The sequence below is a fragment of the Pygocentrus nattereri genome, chromosome 11, assembly GCF_015220715.1.
Source record: "Pygocentrus nattereri isolate fPygNat1 chromosome 11, fPygNat1.pri, whole genome shotgun sequence".
Lineage (NCBI taxonomy): Eukaryota > Metazoa > Chordata > Actinopteri > Characiformes > Serrasalmidae > Pygocentrus > Pygocentrus nattereri.
Window position 1 is genome coordinate 27,175,961 of NC_051221.1, and position 22,841 is coordinate 27,198,801.

At 38.9% G+C, this 22,841-nt stretch overlaps 1 protein-coding gene across 1 annotated transcript in view; it reads left to right on the forward strand.

The window, feature by feature from the left end:
• The window catches only part of grm8b (glutamate receptor, metabotropic 8b), a 144,646-nt gene that overhangs the window by 23,426 nt on the left and 98,379 nt on the right, over positions 1–22,841 (forward strand). The window contains exon 3 of the mRNA XM_017713622.2: positions 14,003–14,219. Within this exon, the coding sequence (XP_017569111.1) occupies positions 14,003–14,219 (217 nt within the window). The remainder of the gene's footprint in view (positions 1–14,002; positions 14,220–22,841) is intronic.

Here is a 22,841-nt window from a genome sequence, read left to right on the forward strand (position 1 = left end):
GCCAACACACTTCATTCACTCAGTGAATACGCTGATTAACCATGGCATTTTTCATCTTGTCCCATTTCTCCGTCAATTTCGTTATGCCCAACTATCAAGACTAACACTCATGCATGCTGACAACTGGATGCTTTCTCAGGGTACAGATCAAACCAGAATGTCATTTTAGGCTCTGTTCTGAGAGAATGTGTGTGTGTGTGTGTGTGTGTGTGTGTGTGTGTGTGTGTGTGTGTGTGTGTGTGTGTGTGTGCGCGCGCATATGTGTAGAGGCGGAGTTAGGGTAGGGGATGTTTGACAGACACGAAAAAAGGCCATCAACCTTTTAGTGTATGCTTTGATGATTTGTCTGTGCCGAACTGTGGAAATTGCTCATATGATTGGCAGGCTCTGTGTTGCTCATGAAGATGGATCTATGATACAGCAGTCAAGATGGAGAGACAGTGACTGCAGATAGAAGTTAGTAATTTCAGTTAGTGCTTTAGAAAGCGTCTGAATTGTGAAGTAGAATGTAGACTTTGTAGAAACCAACAGCATCTTCTCCTGTTTAGTCTTCTCTGCTTGAAGATCCTACTCTCGTTTCTGCTTCTTAGCCTCATCATTTTTGCATTAATGTCTGCATTTGTCACTTGAGAATAAAAGTGAGTCTGTGCTGTGTTTATATGTATCCTATATGAATGTCAGAATTATTAAATTGATTTGCTCCTTATTAGTGGACCTTTTTTCTACACTTTCTTCTCTTAAATGTGTTACTCGGGAGCATTTTTTTCTTGATTTTTACTTTGCTTATTACAAACACTAGAATGTGCAAGAGTGTGGTGGTAATTTGCAGGTTGGTGATGGATGGTACTGTTTCATGCCCTACGAGTCTTACATAACCCAGCCTGGATTTGAGGGAGGCAGTAGAGCTGAGATTTCCCTTAATTGCTATGTCTTCCTTTTTCCTTCCTTTTGTTTTGTTCCCCCTATATCTTGGGGCTACATTTATAAATGCCAACCAAATACCACAGGTATCCATTTGGCTAAGCTTGAAGTACACTTTTCTGCATTCATTACTCATTGCTATCTTAGATTTGATTGTGTTAGGCCACTGTTAAAGTATATTATGCTTTTGTTCTTTAATTATCTCAGTTTAATTGTGCAAGTGTACGAATACAATGTGCAATGTCAATAAAGTTCATTCATTCATCAAGGTTGTTATCTAAAGGCTGATTTATGCGTCTGTGAAAATGAACGTAAATGTATTTTGCCTTGAAATGTAGAGAAGGGGTTCATGAGTGATTAGCAGAGGCATTAGTTGCACACCTTCAAAATCTCAGCTATTTGCTGTATGACTCTACTGACCTGTGCATCAAACAAATACTAACTGGATATCCTGTAGGGTTGGGAAACACCAAACAATACTCAATCTGACCAAGAACTAGCACAGAATTAGGTGTAGCAGCTTAATGGCTGCTTTTTGGCAGTTACTTATACATTACAAAAATAGTGAAATGAATAATAACTCTTAGTTTTACTAAGACTTTTCTCATCATTTACTGACTGGTTTGGACACTGCCCCCTAGGATCCACATTCATATATTGGGAATTGGACTCTGACTCAAAAGCATGAATAGTTTATATACATAATGTTTATTTGCATTGATTGTATAAGACTGTGTAGGTATGTCAGTTACATACAAATAAAATAAGGAGCTATATCATTAAAAACTTTTCTTTCACTCCTTCACAAGTAAAAGTGTTTTATACACATACACTGATCAGGCATAACATTATGGCCACCTCTTTGTTTCTACACTCATTGTCCATTTTATCAGCTCCACTTACTGTATAGGTGCACTTTGTAGTTCTACAATTACAGATTGTAGTCCATCCATTTCTCTGCATACTTTGTTAGCCCCCTTTTACCCTGTTCTTCAGTGGTCAAGACCCCCATGAACCCTCACAGAGCAGTTACTATTTGGGTGGTGGATTAATCTCAGCATGTGGTGGTGGTGTGTTAGTGTGTGTTGTGGTGGTATGAGTAGATCAGACACAGCGGTGCTACTGGAGTTTTTAATCACTGTGTCCACTCACTGTCCACTCTATCAGATACTCCTACCTTGTCAGTCCACCTTGTAGATGTAAAGTCAGAGACGGTACCTCATCTGCTGCTGCACAATTTGTGTTGGTCATCCTCTAGTCCTTCAGTGGTCACAAAAAAAAAATGCTGTTGACTGGATATTTTTGGTAAATGGACTATTCTAAGTCCAGCAGTGACACTGAGGTGTTTAAAAACTCCAGCCACACTGCTGGTCTGACTATTCTCAGACCAGCGCAACACACACTAACACACCGTCACTACATCACTGTTACTGCAGTGCTGAGAATGATCCACCACCCAAATAGTACCTGCTCTGTGAGGGTGCAGGTGGGTCGAGACCACTGAAGAACAGGGTAAAAGGTTAACAAAGTATGCAGAGAAACAGATGGATTACAGTCTGTAACTGTAAAGCTACAAAGTGCACCTATGCAATAAGTGGAGTTGATAAAATCGACAAAGAGCATAGAAATATAGGATCAAACAATACTGCTCACTCACCAGCCCTTAAAGTCCATGTATGAAAACTGAAATGCCAAAGCAGCCTAAGTCCAATTCAGTCTTTTGTATATCTGCCCATTCACCCTACAGCAGTTTAGCTGTCTATTAACGCTGAAGTTGTAAAGAGTGTTTCAGTCTGACCTGCTTTTGAATCAGGCCCAATACAAAGTTGCCAATCAGAACAGAAATCATTTGCATATTAAAAGCATGCATTTACACACATCAGAGTACCTGTGCAGTCTGTCATCCTCCTCATACATCCTTTTTTTAAAGATATTTATCAGAACTCATCTCTAACTTCAATGTTAGATGTGTCAGTGTTGTACGTGTGACTAGGCATTCATTTTAACTAAGAGAAAGCTAATTATAGTCAGGACACCTTTGCTAGTTACATGTAGTAGCTAGCTAACATTATGCAACTGTTGTGTTGACTCACTTTTCTCTTTCACTCTCACTTGCTCTCCCCCACCCCTGACCTGATCTTCATTCATGTAGCAATCAAACTAGAGTCAGATTGCATTGTCTTTCCTAAACAAATTAATAAAAACTAATATTTTAATGGGTTGAAATATGCTGCCAAAATGTAGTCAGTCTTTAGGGAACAACTGTTTGCCTTCATATTTCAGTGTGCTTGCTATGAACCCTGAGACCTTGAGAATATATTGGTAGTATCTGAAGTGGACAAATGTTCCTTGTGATGTGAGTTAACTTTATGGGCCACATCTTCTGATAATTAGAAAGTGATTGAAGGTAGGGAAGGTTAATATTTTGAGTAAGTGGTTAGATAAATTTCTGTCTGAAGGGAATCCAGGAAGCCAATGAGCAGCACAAAAAACATTTGTTGAAGCCAAGACGTCCAGCATAAATCCTCCTCCATTAGGCATTTTAAGGTAGAGGGCATTAGATCACACTGAGTGGACTACTGTTGTGACAAAGTGCTTCATGCTGGTTTCCAGAAAATACCTCTCCACTGAGTTGTTCCATTCAGTGACTGCACAGGCAATGTAAGTGTAGTACATTTGGTGGAACATACTTATGGTTGAAGCCAGAACATAAGCCTTTACTAAAAGGTGCAATAAACACCTGCACAACATATAATGCATATGTTGCACTCCAGATGGAGGTTTCTATGGTAGGCAAATCGAGCCAAAAAGCAAATGAAAATGAAAACTATAAAATGTAATTGCAAACCTTTTTTTGCTATTTCTTTTTCCAAACATCTGCGCAAATGTCCTGCCAAAATTGAAAATGAAATGAAATGCCTTCATTTGCAATTTCATTTTTCACATGAGCCATTTGTGACAAAAATAAAAATAAATTGAAATCAACTATTTGTCATTTAATTTTAGTTATTATTCTGGTATTTCATGGCCAAACCTATAATAAAAAGCTAACAGACAAAAGAAAACACAAACTTCACTTTGGTTTTGCCTTTTCTTTGTGAAAAGCAGAATATGTGTCAAAACTAAAATCAAAATGCAAAGTTTACTTTCTTATTTCTTTTTCATAGCGATAGGCTGCAAATCTGACTAAATTAAAATGAATATGCAAAATTAATAAATCAACAGCAAAGTGAAAGTTTGTGATTCCATTTTCGTCATGGACATGCTTTAACTGTCAGATTGAAAAGGCAAATGAAAATGAACATCAGCGCCACCTGCTGGAGATTCACTTTTCATTTTCCACTTTTCATTTTCTTGCAAAACATGCAAATATATGTTAATTAGTACTAGATGGGGCTATGTACAGCCTCTCCCTTTGCCATTGCCTCCAGAATTTGGTCGACATCGTCGTCAAACTGCTTCCACAGTGAAGTCATGGTAGCTGCAGGCCATTTAATCCACCTTCAGTCCGACTTGATGCTTGGGGGATTAGTCGACAGCACATGGAGGTTCCGGGCACTATGATGTGACTCCGGGCCAGGCTCCTCCTGCGTCTCACCAGGTTGAACATCTGTGCGTTGTGTTGCTCCTCCTCCCAACGAACACTTAATCTTTGCTTGGTGGATTTTCAAGCCGTGGTTGTTCTTGCAGACTTTACCATATGTACGCTGCTTGCTCATAGTTGTTTGTCCATTGCCTGGGTCTGTTGCCATTGCGTCTGTCAGAATGGGGTTCTCATCACCCAACCACCCCCCCCCCCCCCCCCCACCCCCCCCTTGGGCACCCCTGGGGGTATTTTTTCATTGAGTTCATTGTAGCTTTGTTGGGCGTCCTCCTTTTGGTGGACACAGAATGGGTTGCCAGCCCGTTCTTCCCCGATTGCCATCTCTCTGAGCTGTCACTGTCTCTCCAGTAGTCACCACACATGGTTGTCATCAAGTCTTTCCTGGCTGTCACTGATGTCTCAGGGTGTTTGCTGTGTAAATACTGCTGATGCATATGGACACGTCATCAGTGATGTTCCTGGAATCATTGGTGTTTCGGGTCTTTCAACATCATACACCATTATATTTGACATAATTTTCTTCCTACTCCAAGACATGTTTGGAATCTGAAGTCTAAAGAATAAATTAGCTTGTTTCTCATAATTAGTAATGCACAAACTGCTTCACTCACTTGCCTCAAACAATGGTGGGTTGTGACATCATCTCAAAAAGAATTACTTATGTCTTTGTTGACTTATGACATACTCTCATCTACAGAAAATTTAGTAATTTATGAAACTGGGCAAATGTTGCACAGCTATAACGGTAGTTTTGCCAGAATGACCTTTTCCTCAGCAAAGAGTTGCACATCACTCAGTACAGGAAATTTTAAAACAGTTTTATTTTTAAAAAAGTGGTATGGCAGGTGCTCTTAGAAAAAAGGCTCTCTGACAAAACTCAGACTGGTCTTGATTACACTTATATATATATATATATATATATATATATATATTTATCACAGTACAGTTCAACATGGTAACCGTTTTAAGGTCGTAAGAACAATCAAAATGGATTTGTGATAAAAGTGATAATTTAAGTGCTATTTTCTGAAACATGTGTATGCCAAACAGTCTTTTGAAGCAAGTGTATGAGGCATGAAGCTTGTACAATGTTAGCGTGGTAGGATATTAGCTACAGTAACCTCGTAACTCCAGTGCAAAACTAAAGAAGCCAGTTTCTGACATCAAACATGTCTTGGCTGATTTGGGTGATTGGGGAAATGTGTAAATTCAATGTTTATGGGTATAACACACACAAAAACCACACACAAGCCATCATCATTAAGCACTTGTATACCAAGAGTAATATTATATGAATGTGTTATAAATACTTTAAATATGAGAATAAGCTTTGATAATAGTCAATCCTTGAAGCAATGAAGACATTCAATGACTTTATTCTGCAGTGTGAATACTTTATTGTCATTCAAATGTTACAGTTTAAAAGATGATGCTATTTAAATTACTGCAATGAGAGAAATAATAATATTCAAACTACCGCCTATAGCTCATCCAGTCACACATCATCATGTCAACATTATTGTTGCTCTTCCAGCTAAGAACCCTGAGGAACTCAGCATTTCGTGGCTCTTACACCACATTTAACCGCATGCACCCCATTGCAGGCGACCCAAAAACTAAAGTTCGGCTTGGCAGATATATTTCTGTGCTGCCCGGGGGGGCGACTTATGCTAATGCCATCTCTAAATCATCAGCCTCGCCTTTGAGAGAGCAAATCCTGTTTGCTTCTTCATGCTGACAGAATCTCAGTGAAATGTACTGATCCTCCAGGCCTTCGCCTCATTATCACCCTCTTAAATCGCTTTCACTCATTTGGGTTATCATTATTAGTATGTCTTCTGCCATCTCTGTTAATCAAGCAATTGTACCCCAATTCTTTGATGAGATTATTTGCAGTAGTCCTGTTTGATGTTTAAATTAGGAAAATAATTATCCAGCTCCTCAAGCTGTAACACTTTGAAATTCACCTTGGCACTGCACTGTAACAGGGAACATGGAGGAGGGTAAAAACAGCTTACTGTAACTGGGTTATTTTTATTGCGGGTTAAAGAAAGGGTTGAACTTCAAATATGAAAAAGGCCAGTGAAAAGGCTGACTTGGCTAGGCTGGACAAGGGAGGCATACAGGACAAGGAGTAGTGGGAAAGGGGGAGCTGGATGGCCGAGTTAGAGTGGAAGATACAGTACCTACTCTTTTGTTCTGACACCATAGTGAGCCTTACAACAGCCTAGCACTCAAAGGATTGTCCACTGAGAGATGAAGAAGCAAGACATATTAGACCTCAGGGGAAGTAAAGTAAGCTGCAAGAAATGCTCTGGATTCAAATATGATTGCCATGTCTATGTGTTTGAAAACACTATATGTGTGTTTGAAAACACTATAAATAATTATTTGTTTATAGCTCTGTGGGCCACTTTTCTGACACTGAATTAGCCTGGTTTTGGGGTAAATGACACCATTATTGAATATTCCTCACTGAAAATCTCTTTAGTATTGGACTAGGCATAATCTTTATCATTGTTTTACTTATTTTACCTGCTTGGGTTTTTATTTATTTATCTTTCTATGTCTGATTGTGTGTGCAAATAAGCTTGCTCAGTCATGAACAAATGAACAGCACAAATTACCTCTGGCACGAAGGGCTGAGGTATCTCCTCAGGCAGAATGTTGGCTGTTATATTTGCTCCATCTGCAAACGGCACTCACATCAGTGCTTACGTCACATTATTGTAACATACTCACGAATTGTCCAGAATTATCCCAACTAAACCACACTTTACATGGCTCAGTTAGCAGACACTGAATGCAGGTGCAAAATTTCCCCTCTGAACTGAAGGTGAGAGACATAGACAGCACCAAAAGCATGCTTCCACACTTCAACTCAGACAGCAGTCTCTGGAGAGCATGTGCTTTCAAACAGAGGTGTGAAGCTGAAAATGGCACACAAACGGCAGTTCACACATGCAGTCTGTTTGCGAGGTGCAGTACTCGGCTGAACAAGAATTACTTTTAAAACTGTTAAAAGTGACTTTCTGAGCAGCGGCTATGGCTGTTTCTTATCTGTGATGGACGGTCATTCTGATTTGTGGGAAGTTACCTAATTGATAATTCTGAATGATTTGCTTATCACAATGTAGATATTGAGCCTTGTGACTGATGCCACCACATTTAGTTGTTTTTTTCATTGTGAGGAGAAAAGCAGTGGTTCTTAAACAAGTGCTTCAGCTTTTGATATTTTACCATGGTTACCAAAGTCTAACATCAGTGACTGAATCTCAAGGACAAGCTGTAGAAGAAAAATGATGTAAACATCACCTTTCTACATGCTTTTCCCACAGAAAGTGCTGCCATTTTCTGAGCAGTGTAGGAAAGTATTAGTTCAATGTTGTCATTTTCTGTATGTTACATGAACAATATTAAAGATCTAAATAACTCAAATATGGGAAATAAGTTATGTTATTTATTTATTATTTCTTTATTAAATTGGTTAATATATTAATTCTGATACACATTGCAATATAGCAAAATGAAAAAGAGAGGCTAGTATAATGATGTGCCAATACATACAGATCTGTAGCTATATCTAGCTTGTAACGCGGAGCGAGGAGGCAGACACATACGCTGAGATAAGCGAGATTTATTAGGGGCAAATCCAGGGTCGTAGTCAAGACAGTCCAGGGTCATAGAGCCAACACGGATAGATCGGGGGGCAGACATGACAAACCAGAATAAACACAGCAAACAGAGAATCAAACAACAAACAGAGACCAAGACATCAAACAAAGACTGGCCAACACAGGGCTTAAATACACAGGGATAATGAGGGTCAGGTGAAAACAATCAGGGGCGGAGTTACAAAAAGAGGGGCAGGACTACAGATACCAAAACAAAGGCACATGGAAGACCAAAACAAAGGATCACATGGAGTAGTGGGAGGAGCCAACCGTGACATAGTTGAAAGGTCACAACAATGTGAATAATCAAAATATATACATCAGACTGGTAAAACAAAGCAACACAGATAAACAGTTAGAAAAATAACAAAATAGCAGACAAATAGAAAAAACCCAGAGGTGGATATGCATTTATACATGAATTCTATTCATCAACCATTTACTTTTTTTAATTTAATTTACTTTTGAGTTATCTAAAATGGGTTTAATATTAGTGCCTTATCTGTATTAGCAGGCTGTGTTACATTAGCCATGCTTACTAAACCTGGCTCTTTGAATTGAAAAAATATGGCCAAGCATAACCTACCAAGTACTTTCCTACACTGCTCATTTGCTAATTTGACAGTCCACTGAAACCGACTAACAGTAAGAAATCCCTCCCTCCACAGGGGTGCTGACAGGCACCCTGCAGCACAGACAGAGAATATGGTGCCTGACAGCCTCTAGCCGTTGTGAATATGATTTATAAATTGCCATTCATTTTGTTTAGACCCTCCAGCCAGTTTCACAGACATATATCAGCCAAAATTTTATATACAGTAGAAAAAGTTTCTTCCTTTTCACTCCTGGTAACAAGTATGGTGACGCAGCAGTGCCCCGAATAGAAAGATAGCAGTGCCCTGATTGTGAAGGCCAACATCATGATAATGATATATATTTGAAATTATATATTGAGCAGCCCTAATAGAAAGGCTCAACACAATTTTTATGGAAAAATTCAAACAAACCAGTTGCTCCGAGTCTTTTTTGTTCTACAAAGTGCTAGCAATCAGGCTCAGTATAATCTCAGTTTCACATTAGACGTCAAATTCAGAAATTCAGTGATCATGAGTCATGTTGAATTAATCAAAGCAGGAATCAAGGCTATGATATATGGATAGAAAGCAACACTACGAGCATATTTGGGATAAAGAGGCAAAGAGAAAAATTTTGCTCAATGCCTACATAAGAGCATCTCAGTATCATAATCTCATTCACTGCCACAGTTGGTGTGTACATGTGAGTAGTCAAGAAGGCATGTTTGTGTGTTCAAGGCCCATTTGTCAGATAAAGGGAAAAACAGCAAAAGACTGAAAGACTGAGTACAAACATCTCTCTCTTGCACAGCAATTTGTGTAAACCCCTCATGGAGGAAGTATTTTAAATAAAGGTTGCCTGAGAGGTTAATTAGTGCTGTCGTAATGTAATCTATCAGTAGTGAGTCACTTTTTTACATTTGACAGCTCCATTATGGAGCCAAACACAAAGGCCTGTGAACATGATTCAGCTCACACAAGAGATAACAGGTAAACAAAGAATTTGGAATATTATTTAAGTTAATGCAGCCTAAATTTTCAAATTACTTCAAACTTAAAGAAACTGCTTTGAAGATATAAATGATCGATAGCCTGTACATACTGCTTGACTACAGCCTTGCATTGTAAGCTGTGAAAACGTGAAAACCATCTGGAGGCACCCTTTCAAATCTCAATCCCAACATCCCCACTCATTGTCTACCACCCAGAGTGAAGACATCTGGATGACCATGGTAGCAGTACAGAATTAGTTCATGATTTATCACTTGTGCTCTCTGCAGTCCTAGAGAAGCCAAACCACAGACAGTCAAGTGGCTCTCTCATCTGCACAGCTGCTAACAATTGGCTTATTTTTCAGATCATATTCTGCACTGCAGTAATTGGCCCTGCATTGCATATCGCAATTATTCTGCATTCTTATTGGGCCATATACAGTAAGCTTGTTACTGTAGACAAAAAGCTTTATTTTGCTTGTGGTTGAAGATTTATTTGCCACTGTTATTACTCATTGTAAAAAAAAGTCTAATGTCCTTGAGATGTTATTACAAAATAATGCAGATTGAGGTTTCTGTGATCACTCACTCAAGCTAAGACATACTCTTCTATATAAGAAGTAATTTATCGAGCTTGACAGCCTCTTTGACAGGCACTGCCACTTAGTACTCATTCATTTCTATCCATTCAAATTATTATTTCATTTGATGGAAAGAAGCAACTATAATTTCCCTTGGACCAAACACTTCAGACACAACCTGCGTTAAATGCACACAATCTCGCAACTTGTCAAATGACTGCCTCCTCCTGACTCTAAATTGAGTGATAGATCTGCTATGTGAACTCTGGTGTTAACATGTTTAATTAGCAACAACGTCAGTAGAACCTTCTGCTCACACATCCCAGCTACTTCCATTCCACCCTTTTTCTCACACACACATGTATGCACACATGCTTGACAGTTCACAGGCTGATTCAGTCATCTGTGGTATTTGTATTTAAAAGCTTGCAATTTTATGGTGGAGGGTGAGAGAGCAGTGATGTACCTGAACGGCCGGGCGGTGAATGGCATTTGTATTGCTGGCAGGTTCTCTGTCTGTCTCTTGCACCGAATGCCGATGAGCTCAGCCTCTGGGGCTCTGGCCGACAGCCTGGCCTTTTGGCTGAGGAGAAATCAATCAGACCATCAATTGCCTCCAAAGAGCCATTATCCAACTTGCCTCTCTGCCGGCCAGAGCCCCCTACCTCCCACATCTCTTTGCTCTCATACCTGCTGCTGATAAACCATCAACCACCAGTATCTAATGGCATTGATGTTTTGGAACATACCTAAACTAAGGCATACACACTCTGACTAACTGTGATATTTAGGTATTTCTAATAGTTAATCAACTGTTACCTATGACAAAGTAGAAAAAGGACTTCATTGATTAATTAATAAATAATGATGTTCCACTGAATCATTGACGTGCATATTTCATAGTGGTTTCAGTATTTGAATACTGGCACCTGCACTAATTAGTATTTAATTTCCTGTGCGCAATCCCAACATAATCCTAGCATAAAAATATACGTGCTGTGAAGACTTGCATTGTCATTTGGTTCTGATAAAAAATACGTGACAGCAAATATAATTTTTCTCGTGCCATTGTAAATTTCTTTAAAGACTGCATAATTGTATCTGATGGAGAACTTTTAGTTGGAGCAATCTCCTTTCATTATTCTTTTGGCATTGATCACTAACTGCAATGTCTGTGAAATTACCCAAAATAATTTTGATATTTGAGTACAGTAAGAGTTAGTTACAATCTGTTACCTGTGTGGCAGAAAAGAAAGACTTTAGTGAAAATGAACATGAAACATTTTTTTGTTAAAGTTGAAAAAGGTAGCACTACTGAGTCAGAAGGAAAAAACACTAAAGACTAAAGTATGGTGTCCATGAGCTGCTGTGAGCTGTAAGTCTGATATAATCATTTTAAAGTCTTTACATGTTAATGCCACATGGACAGAGTCAAAAAGATGGCCTGGCTTGATTTTTGGGTCTCAAATTCTATATTAATATTATACTGATGAAGATACACTGCTCAAAAAAATAAAGGGAACACTCAAATAACACATCCTAAATCTGAATGAATGAAATATTCTCATTGAACACTTTGTTCTGTACAAAGTTAAATGTGCTGACAATAAAATCACACAAAATCATCAATGGAAATCAAATTCAAAATGAGTGAATATTTGCAAAAAACAATATAGTTTATCCATTGAAACAATAAATATCTTGTCTTTGTAGTGCATTCAATTGAATATAGATTGAAAAGGATTTGCAAATCATTGTATTCTGTTTTTATTTATGTTTTACACAACATCCCAACTTCATTGAAATTGGGATTGTAGAAGTCCTCACTGTAGACCTCAACTTGAGTAAAAGTACAAAAGTATTTGGCTTCAAATGTACTTAAGTATTGAAAGTAAAAGTACTAAAATATTAATTATTGCTCTGATGTCCTGTTATCATTTTTATAACAAGACTTCATGAACTCATTTTAGGTGAAAATCCTCCAGCGTCTCTCTTGATAAACCAGTCTTTTAATAGAATGTCATTAATTAGTGATGTTGACATGTATTAAAATGATCATAAGCACAAAACACAGAAGGCAAACAGTTTCCATCAGGGAGAACCGAGTGGCTCTGAAATAACTTTTTACAAAAAAGCAAAGTTTCAGTTTAAGATTACTTTGTAAATAAGTTACAAGTTGAATAACAACTTTAAACTCAGGATCACAAAGAAGTTTTCCTTTACTATATTGATCTGTTTATAAACATAAACTAATCAAAACTAATTTACTATGAAATTAAAGTGTTTGTATGAATTTAGAGAAAAAGAAACATGTCAGTCACGACTGCATATGTGTACATATTTCTCTATTGTGGTCTATTTACACAAAGTTAGGTTAGTTCATCATTTAGGTAGACGTATGTGTTATTTTATGCTGCAGCACTTACATTAAACCGTGTGCTTGCACTGGGTTGGTGTGACCAACAGGTCAAAACAAGCTCAGAACAAAGTGACCGCTGTGCCCTGATTGGTGTTCTTGCTTTGCGCTTCTTTTGTTTTGGCATGTTACGTTTTTATACACACAAAAACCAAAAGGAACGACAGATTTCTCAAAACGTAGTGGAGTAAAAAGTAATATATTTGACTTTGAAATGTAGTGGAGTGAAAGTAAAAAGTCACCTAAATTGGAACTACTTAAGTACAGTAATGAATTACTTAGTTACTGACAACCACTGTTAAGCGCGGAGCAGCTGCGATGAGTCTCCTCCTATTTTTTGGTATAAAATCAACCTAAATGTTTATGATGAGTCTTATGAGTCTAGATGAGTCTTAACAGCAATGACATATGTCGAGTTGTACTGACGTTGCCTGAATTCCAATCTGGCTGGTCAGACTGAGTCGCATTGCCGTAGATCGGATATGGATCGGATTTCAGTACCACATATGAAAGCGTCTCCAATCAGAATTGAAAATGTCAGATTCAATGCTTTTTTTTCTGTTCACACAACCACAAAGATTACACATCTGTATCACATATGAGGAAAAAGATTGGATTTGGGCCACTTTTGCCTGCTGTATAAACATAGCCTTACATCCTCTGAAGCCATCTCCTCCTTCAAGTTCTCTTTGGATACTCTATTGATGCACTCGTATACATTAAATGCATCCGTGCAGGGAAGAGGTACAAAGCACACCCAATGTTAGAAAATGTTCTTTCGCACATTGCTTGCAGTTACACTTTTCCTCCAGAGGTGTCCAGATCTCTGAAAAAAGTGAAAAGTGAAGTTGAAATAATAAAACAAATTTGTTGTTCCACTGAGTTACTCACCTACATATTTTAGCCCTGTAATGTAGCATAACATATATCCGAATAGTGATTTCAAATGCTGGCACCTGCAGCAGTTCACCAAGGCACACAATTACGTGGGCATGTCCCAGTTTAATCCCAGTTGAAACATCCACATGCAGTGAAGCCTTGCATGTTTTTTTCTTTGTTGTCAGTTCTCATATAAAGTATATAGGAGAGCAAACTATTTTGAGTTTTTTAAAGACTCATGAGAGTAATCACATTTGAAAGTAATCTCTTATTTGGACCACTCTCACTTCATTATTCTTTTGGCAGTGGATCCTTTAATCTTAGTTCATGGTTCTTAGAACTCTTTTTTTTCCTTCACAGATCCCTCAGATTAGCTATGCATCTACCGCACCAGAGCTGAGCGACAACACCCGCTATGACTTCTTCTCCCGAGTGGTGCCACCTGACTCCTACCAGGCTCAGGCAATGTTGGACATTGTTACAGCCATGGGCTGGAACTACGTCTCCACGCTTGCCTCTGAGGGAAACTATGGAGAAAGCGGTGTGGAGGCCTTCGTTCAGATCTCTCGGGAAACCGGTGGGTGAAAGTTACTAAATACACTGTGGCTCTTTCTTTTCTTTCTGTATCAACTAAGCTGCTCTATTATTGCTGTTTGGTAATGTGACATGAAATTAATATCAGTTTTTTACTGAAGTCATTAAGAATTAGTTTCCTTCATATTGTGGAATATTTTCTTTGAAAAGTTAGTGTCCTCAAAAGAACCTGTCAGAAACCCTTTAAATAGACGGGAAGGTGCAGGTTCATGGTAGTCAGCCTTTTCTATGTTTGTTGAACACTGTTGACACAAGGCATTTCAGAAACTGGATAGATTACATGGTCTGACAATGAGATGATAGAGCATTTGCTGTCTCAACAGAAGAAGCCTTGAAGGGTGAGTCAGTATGAAGAAATGTAGAGGTCCTACTTTAAGGACATGTCTGAAAAGCTGCAGGTTCATCCATTTCTGCATTCTGTTAAACCATTCTTAGAGACAGATGAAAGTCCTCTACTACATCAATCAGAAGCAAGCCAAGCACATCTGCCAGAATGTTTGTGATTATTCAGCCATTTAACCAAAAAGTGGAAACATACTCATAAAAATTCACCTATACCAACATTCTCACACCTGCTGATACCATGTGACCTAAGCCGAGTGCACACTGCCACGTTAATGAACACAGTACAGAACCTCTGCTCACACAGAAAAGTTTGACTCTGTGGAGGTTGGACACAAAGCCATCAGTCACTTTAAGCTAATCGCCTTGGCAGATTCCTGCCAGACCTACATTGTGTTATTTTAGCCCATTTTACGCACACAATCACAGCTGCTTCCCCACTATGGTTGGAGACATTTCCCACCCAAGTCTATATATGCCAACTTCACTCTGTTTGATTGAATAGAATAGCAAAGTAAAAACATTAATACATAGATTCTTTTGTAAAATAAGCTGTATAGAAACTGTATGGTCCTAACGTTTACATCACCGCCTGCTTTTAGCTTCAGTGCACAGTGTTAGCAGCTCTGCTTAGTTTGTCTTTGCCTAGCACTCAGCACAGAGCTTTTTGTTTTGAATAAAACAGCTTTGTTTGAAATAGTTCACAGGCAGAGCTGTTGGTGCAGGCTGCGTTTCATGTATTCATGTTTTTGTACAGTATGAGTATATAAATCATAGGTTTTTCCATACATGATGGGTTATTCAGACATGCAGTGTGAGTCACCAAAAAGCAAGATTTCTAAAATTGCGCAATGTTCATCTGGATTTAGAGAGCATTCATCTCAACCAGTCAAAAGACTTCTCTTCAGATGCTTTAGCCTTGGATGTGATTTCTGCTGTCACTTTGCTTTAGAGACTGATGTTTAAAGACACAGATCACGGTTCAAACCTATGAAATGTACTTCATTCAGTGTTATACAGAAACACTTTTCTCACAAGGAACTAAACCTGCTGTTCTCCACTGCAGCACTACTCAATCCAGGGTAACTAATGTAGCATAGCTAGCTAATGCACGTCTAAACGGTAACATTTTGGCTATTTAACTGTTAAGGTACTTTGCCCTCATTTACACTAATAACTGCTTAATTCTACGATAGGTTATTCAGTTTTTTCGAGTACTAAAAAGGGTACTTTTACTCCTACTCAGTATCAATGCATCCCTAAAGAAAAAATATTTATTTTTGAAGCAGAGCAGAGCAAGAATATACAGACAGGTGACAAATTAAAACTTGGCTAAATGAGTGGAGAAACATATAGAAGCAGGTGCTTCCAGCAGGAATACATGCATAATATAATTAAGCGATTAACATACTACTATGCTCATGGCAGGTAAAAAAGTGCTAAGCAGGCTCAACTGACCTCGATTTTACACCAAGATGGCAAGAGGAAGAGATCTAAGTAATTTTGAAAGAGGGTTCATAATTGGAACAGTGATGGCAGGAGCTTCAGTCACTAAGTCCGCTCAAGTCCAGTCTTATACTTCAACAGAAATAACGACTAAACTGATATCTGCATTTAGATTTAACGGAAAAACAATAGTAAATTGGGTTAAAAATTGTGGTTGAAAGTTTAGTGACCATGGTGCTCACGTATTAGTGCAGTATGCAAGGAAATACTCTCGAGAAGTGCGAGTGCGTGTGTGGTGCACACCAAGAAACACCACAAGACTGAACGCTTAATCCCTACATTGAGGGGGTCCAGTGGCTCTGTTATGCTTTGTAGGGGATTTTGCTGCCATTGTTTGGGTGTACTTGTTTTCTAAACGGGGAAGAGTCACTGCAAACCTAACTGTTCACTTTTATCATATGAAAAAATATTTTATCTTGATGGTAGTGCTCTCTTCCAGGATGATAGTCCGTTCACAGGACACAAAGGGTTTCTGAATTGTTTAATGAGTATGAAAATTATGTAGGTGATATGTTATGGATGTCACAATCACCAGATCTTAACCAGTGTGGAGACATTAGACAGTGCTGACCACGATCATCATGAAAACACTAACTGATAGAATATCTTATGGAAGAATTGTGTTTCATCTGTCCTGCAGAGTTCCAGAGACTTCAAATACGCACACAGACATACACGCACACCAACAACAGTGATATATATATATATATATATATATATATATATATATACACTGTTCAAAAAATAACACATCCTAGATCTGAATGAATGAAATATTCTCATTGAATACTTTGTTCTGTACAAAGTTGAATGTGCTGACAATAAAATAACACAAAAATTATCAATGAAAATCAAATTTATTAATCAATGGAGGCCTGGATTTGGAGTCACACAAACTTAAAGTGGAAAAACACTACAGGCTGATCCAACTTTGATGTAATGTCCTTAAAACAAGTCAAAATGAGGCTCAGTATTGTGTGTGGCCTCCACATGCCTGTATGACCTCCCTACATGCCTGGGCATGCTCCTGATGAGGTGGCGGATGGTCTCCTGAGGGATCTCCTCCCAGACCTGGACTAAAGCATCCGCCAACTCCTGGACAGTCTTGGTGCAACGTGGCGTTGTTGGATGGAGCGAGACATGATGTCCCAGATCAATCGGATTCAGGTCTGAGGAACGGGCGGGTCAGTCCATAGCTTCAAGGCCTTCAGCTTGCAGGAACTGCTGACACACTCCAGCCACATGAGGTCTAGCATTGTCCTGTATTAGGAGGAACCCAGGTCCAACCGCACCAGCATATGGTCTCACAAGGGGTCTGAGGATCTCATCTCGGTACCTAATGACAGTCAGGCTGCCTCTGGCGAGCACATGGAGGGCTGTGCGGAAATGCCACCTATTACTGACCCACTGCCAAACCGGTCATGCTGAAGGATGTTGCAGGCAGCAGATCGCTCTCCACGGCGTCTCCAGACTCTGTCACATCTGTCACATGTGCTCAGTGTGAACCTGCTTTCATCTGTGAAGAGCACAGGGCGCCAGTGGCAAATTTGCCAATCCTGGTCTTCTCTTGCAAATGCCAAGCGTCCTGCATGGTGTTGGGCTGTGAGCACAACCCCCATCTGTGGACGTCGGGCCCTCATACCATCCTCATGGAGTCGGTTTCTAACCGTTTGTGCAGACACATGCACATTTGTGACCTGCTGGAGGTCATTTTACAGGGCTCTGGCAGTGGCCCTCCTGTTCCTCCTTGCACAAAGGTGGAGGTAGCGGGGCTGCTGCTGGGTTGTTGCCCTCCTACGGCCTCCTCCATGTCTCCTGGTGTACTGGCCTGTCTCCTCGTATTGATGTGCCATCCTGGATGAGCTGCACTACCTGAGCCACTTGTGTGGGTTGTAGAGTCCGTCTCATGCTACCACGAGTGTGAAAGCACCACCAACATTCAAAAGTGACCAAAACATCAGCCAGAAAGCAGAAAGGTACTGAGAAGTGGTCTGTGGTCCCCACCTGCAGAACCACTCCTTTATTGAGTGTGTCTTGCTAATTGCCAATAATTTCCACCTGTTGTCTATTCCATTTGCACAAAAGAATGTGAAATTGATTGTCAATCAGTGTTGCTTCCTAAGTGGACAGTTTGATTTCACAGAAGTTTGATTTACTTAGAGTTAAATTGTGTTGTTTAAGTGTTCCCTATTTTTTTGAGCAGTATATACAGGGATGCTCTTTTTTAACTCCTATATTCTCAAAATTGCTCTCACTAACCACTAACTGGTGAGTGTCAGCCTTTTGTCCCTGATATATTGTTCCAGTAATGTATCACAGTGGTGTTGCTGCAAGACCATGGCCAGTCAGAATTACATAGTGTTGTAATTTATTAAGAGTGAAGAGGGGGAGAAAAGGCCGGGCCTAAATGATGCATGTGAACATAATTATGGGGACAGGTTTGGTAATGGACTTGCCAAGCAGTCCCCTGCGCATACACAACTGTTTGCCAAGAGAGGGCATCGTAATGAAATCATGCTCCCCTTATGCTGTGTGATTGATTTATTACTGCAGTGTACCGCACTTGCACTCATGTAGACACTGGGCTTCTGCATTAATTATGTTGTAATTATGGAATTAAAATTCATAAGCTGAGCCATGCATGTGAGCGATTAACAGTTTGCAGCGTATCTCCAGACTCATTAAGAGAGAAAGAGTTTGTGTGTGTGTGTGTGTGTGTGTGTGTGTGTGTGTGTGTGTGTGTGTGTGTGTGTGTGTGTGAATTTATATGTCCATATCTGAGTGTATTTGTGCATTCATGTCTGGTATGTGTCTAATTGCATAGCTGTCTTTATGAAGAAGAAAGGAAAGTGTAGGTGTTGTTGAATCTATTTTGATGCTCTATGTTTCGGAGCTCTACAGTATTTACATCAAAGGATAGCGTGACACACTCCAGGAAATAAGACATTTCATGCTCAAAAAATAAAACTCAGTATTTTTCACATACAGTCTGAAATGGAACTCTTTCTTAAGAACTCATAAAACTCGTTTTTAAACAATTTTTTAGTTAAAACTACACACAGAAGAAAGAATACATTGACATGGAAATTGTGGGCTGATGCTGAAATCAGATTTTTTTGTGGACATATCTGCTGATAACAATGCTTATATGCACTTATAAAGTGTAGAAACTGGCCCGTAAACCAGTGTAACAGAAAAATGTAACACATATTTGTATAAGGTTACAAATATAGTAAGATAAATAAGCAGCTGATATTTTAGTACTATAGCTCAGTATCACCTAAACCATCTGGTCTTGCAGAGTACAGTACATGCATCATCAAATATAATTTTGAAACATCATTCAGGTCTAAACACCTTTCTGATCTCTATATTCTGATATTATTGTTAATCTCTGCATGGAAAATGACTTTGTTTTACTGCTTCTGATATTAGCATTAACCATAAAACTGTGCTCTTTCATACAAAAAAGTAACAGAGTAAAGACATATTGCAATATTCTGTTTATGTTTTGTGATAATATTTGTGATTATAGCATATAACTATATAGATTTCATTTTCATAGGGTAGTTACTGTTTACTGCAGTCAGAAAAGCTGAAAGGAAATGCAGGTATCTAAACAGGCACTCAGTTTAGAAACCTCCATTAACTAGCAAAATTATTCTGGCAGCACTCTTGTTCTTCAATATATGACCTTTATACAAAACTCAACATGAATTAAATAAATCATGAGGTGTTAATAAAATTCTACACATTTTGGGTATGTTACTGACCGCAGTATTCAGCATGTAGACTTCCCAGGCCAGGCTACTGAGAGTGTATATGTAGATTATATAATAAATAACAATAATGTTGAATAATGACAGTCATGCACTGAATGAAGCTGCGGAATACAAGAACATGATTTTCCACCCTTGGGGAACAACATTATTCCCATTCATGCACTGTATACCACCATGTGAGTTTGTTTTAAGTGGTGCAATCTGTCATTCTGAGATGTGTCATGTGTGTGATTTATCTTGTTATATGCTTGTACAATCTACTAGATTCTTTCCTTATGTTTGTGTGTTATGTTCTGGGATACATGTAGTGATCTTGGATTTATGGAGTGTCTGTACTATATTGTTGATTATAAGATTGTAGCTTTGTGTTGAACCACAGCCCATCACACTTTATCTGTACGCCAAAATAACACTTTACTGCTCCTATTTAGCTCTGTAGGCCCGCCTAAGATAATCACAAGTGGCATAGCTGGATATCTCCCTTGCTCTTTGCTGAGCAGGCTGTTGTAAAACGTCTGGCTCAGAATCAATTAGCCATACCTGCAATATCACCGCAGGTAACTCAGAGTAGAGCCTCTCATTCACAGATCCCCACAGACTTTAGAGGAGACTTACATTCCCCCCATGTTAAAGGGACTTAATGAGCCCTTAACTGCCACAGGGAAATCAAGCCCCGTTCAGGGGGCTGCATAAATGGAATATACAGTAGCATCTCAGTGCAATGCTGCTGAAAGGGTGGAAATCTTCCCCCTAGATGCAAAGTCACTGACCTCATTGGCTGGGATAAGCTGTCATGGATTAAGAAGGCATTTACATAATGTTAAAGGGAGCTGAAACTCAGCCTTGCCCAGAACCACCTAATTTGAACTGCCATTCTCTCCGAATTTGCAGAATGGCTAACAACCGTGTAGGAGAGACGTCTTCAAATAATAATTTTCGAAGCCTGTTAATCCTATTAGGTTAGATTAAATATTTCAGACCTTCTTCTTTCCTTCGTTTTCACCTTTGAAGTTTTGAAATATTTTTATCCAGTCTCTTGCACCTTCTCTTCTCTCTCCATCTGGAGATAGTCCCAGTTGAGCAGTTTCTACGGCAACCCCTCCCATCCGCTAAATTAGATGAACTGCTTTTGGGCAAAGAGTGCTTAAGGATGATCTTCTGCCCAACCATAGAGGGCAGCAAAGCTCATACAGTATCACCATGATGCCACTGTGCAAATGGAGATTTATGCCCAATGTGCTCATTTTTGATCATATTTCATAGAACAAGCTCCATTTTATTTGATGTGCATCAGAAGTCAGCCACTGAATGAGAGAAAGAGAGAGAGAGTCTTCCTGAGGTTTCTTCCTAGAAATTACTTTGAATTTCTATGTCAATGCTTGCAGATGTGGCCAGTGTATGTGTTGTAAAACATTGTAAATAGGCTGAAATTATTCCTCTGATGTCTTCAATAAAAGGTGTACATTGACTCATTAAGAAAAGTTAAGTAAAGCCTAATTAACCAAGTGATCTTAATATTGTGTGTCCACACTATGCTCAGAAAAGCATGTTGCAACATAAGGTGATGTAATTTATCATGATAAGTTTATCATGATTTATCATGATCATTTGTTCTACCAATAATGGCATTTATTGTTAGATATCGTATTTGTATCAACACATACGGTAACAGATAAGGCTTATGTTATATTAGAGTCAGCAAGAGTCTGCCTGTGAGTAGTTCCGACATTGAGCTGTGAGTCTGGGCTTCCACATTCATACTTTTCCAACTTCAGGAATAGAACAAAAACAACAAAACCCTTCAAATGATCAAGATAATGTGTGTTTTTATAAAATGTTCCTGTCACTGTTGGCTCCTCCCACTCCTCCATGTGCTATTTCTGTTTACTTTTTGATCATCCACATGCATTTGTTTTTCCGTTTAGTCCAATCCCGTGACTCTGCCCCTGATTGTTTCCACCTGTCTGTCATCATCCCTGTTGTATTTAAGCCCTGTGTTTGCCCCTTGTCTTTGCTGTTTGTTGTTTTTCTTCCAGCCTTGTTGTTTGTGTACCTGTTTATTTACATTATGTCTGTAATGTCCTCCGCAATTAACCCATCTGTGAAGTGAAACACCACATACACACTAGCAATGACTCCGCACCTCAACATCGCTCCCCATCATTACAGTTCCTCAATCACATTATAGCTGTTAGCCTTGACAGAATGTTTATGTTGTATCCAGCAGGATGTATTTTCATCAGTTAAACATATTTAAATAAAACGTTTTAGAAAATAGATTTGTTGAGACACAGCATGGGTCTTACAAGAAAAGCAGCTATTGTAATGTCAGACTTGGTAAAAAAAACAAAAAAAAACTATTTGCTACTAAGCAGCGCTAGAAAGTGGCATAGCTATATCATTCCATTTGGCTGATTTGGGCTTGTACTTTAATAGGTGGATACAATGGAAAAAATACAAATTGTTATTCTATTATTTTTATACTAATTAATATGAGATATTATGTTCAATATTGACTACACCTTTACCCACCCATGAGCACTGAGGGCCAGCTGTGCTAAGCCGTTTACACCTTGTATTTTAACTGTGAACAGGAAGCATTCTTTCTGAAAATGCATCTATTTTAGGTAATATGAGCCTACAAATACAGTTTCTTTTAATTCTGATTTTTTATTTATTTATTTTTTTGAGTCAGAGCAGAATTACACCCCTGTAAAATGTTGTGGTGGTAACAAGCTTCATTTTATCTTAAGCATGTTGATGGCTCCACTATTTCACAACACCTTTTAAACACTGTGTTCCACAGCGTGATTAGTAGGTGATTCTACGTGATTATCTACAACTTTAGCAAATTTCAATGCTTTGTGAGCACATACTATGGCATCATCAAGGCACATTTTGAGCTGTACCTGCTTATGTGGCCCTGCGAGTATTTACAGTAGCGGTTCTAAAGCTCTCCAAATGCATCATTTATT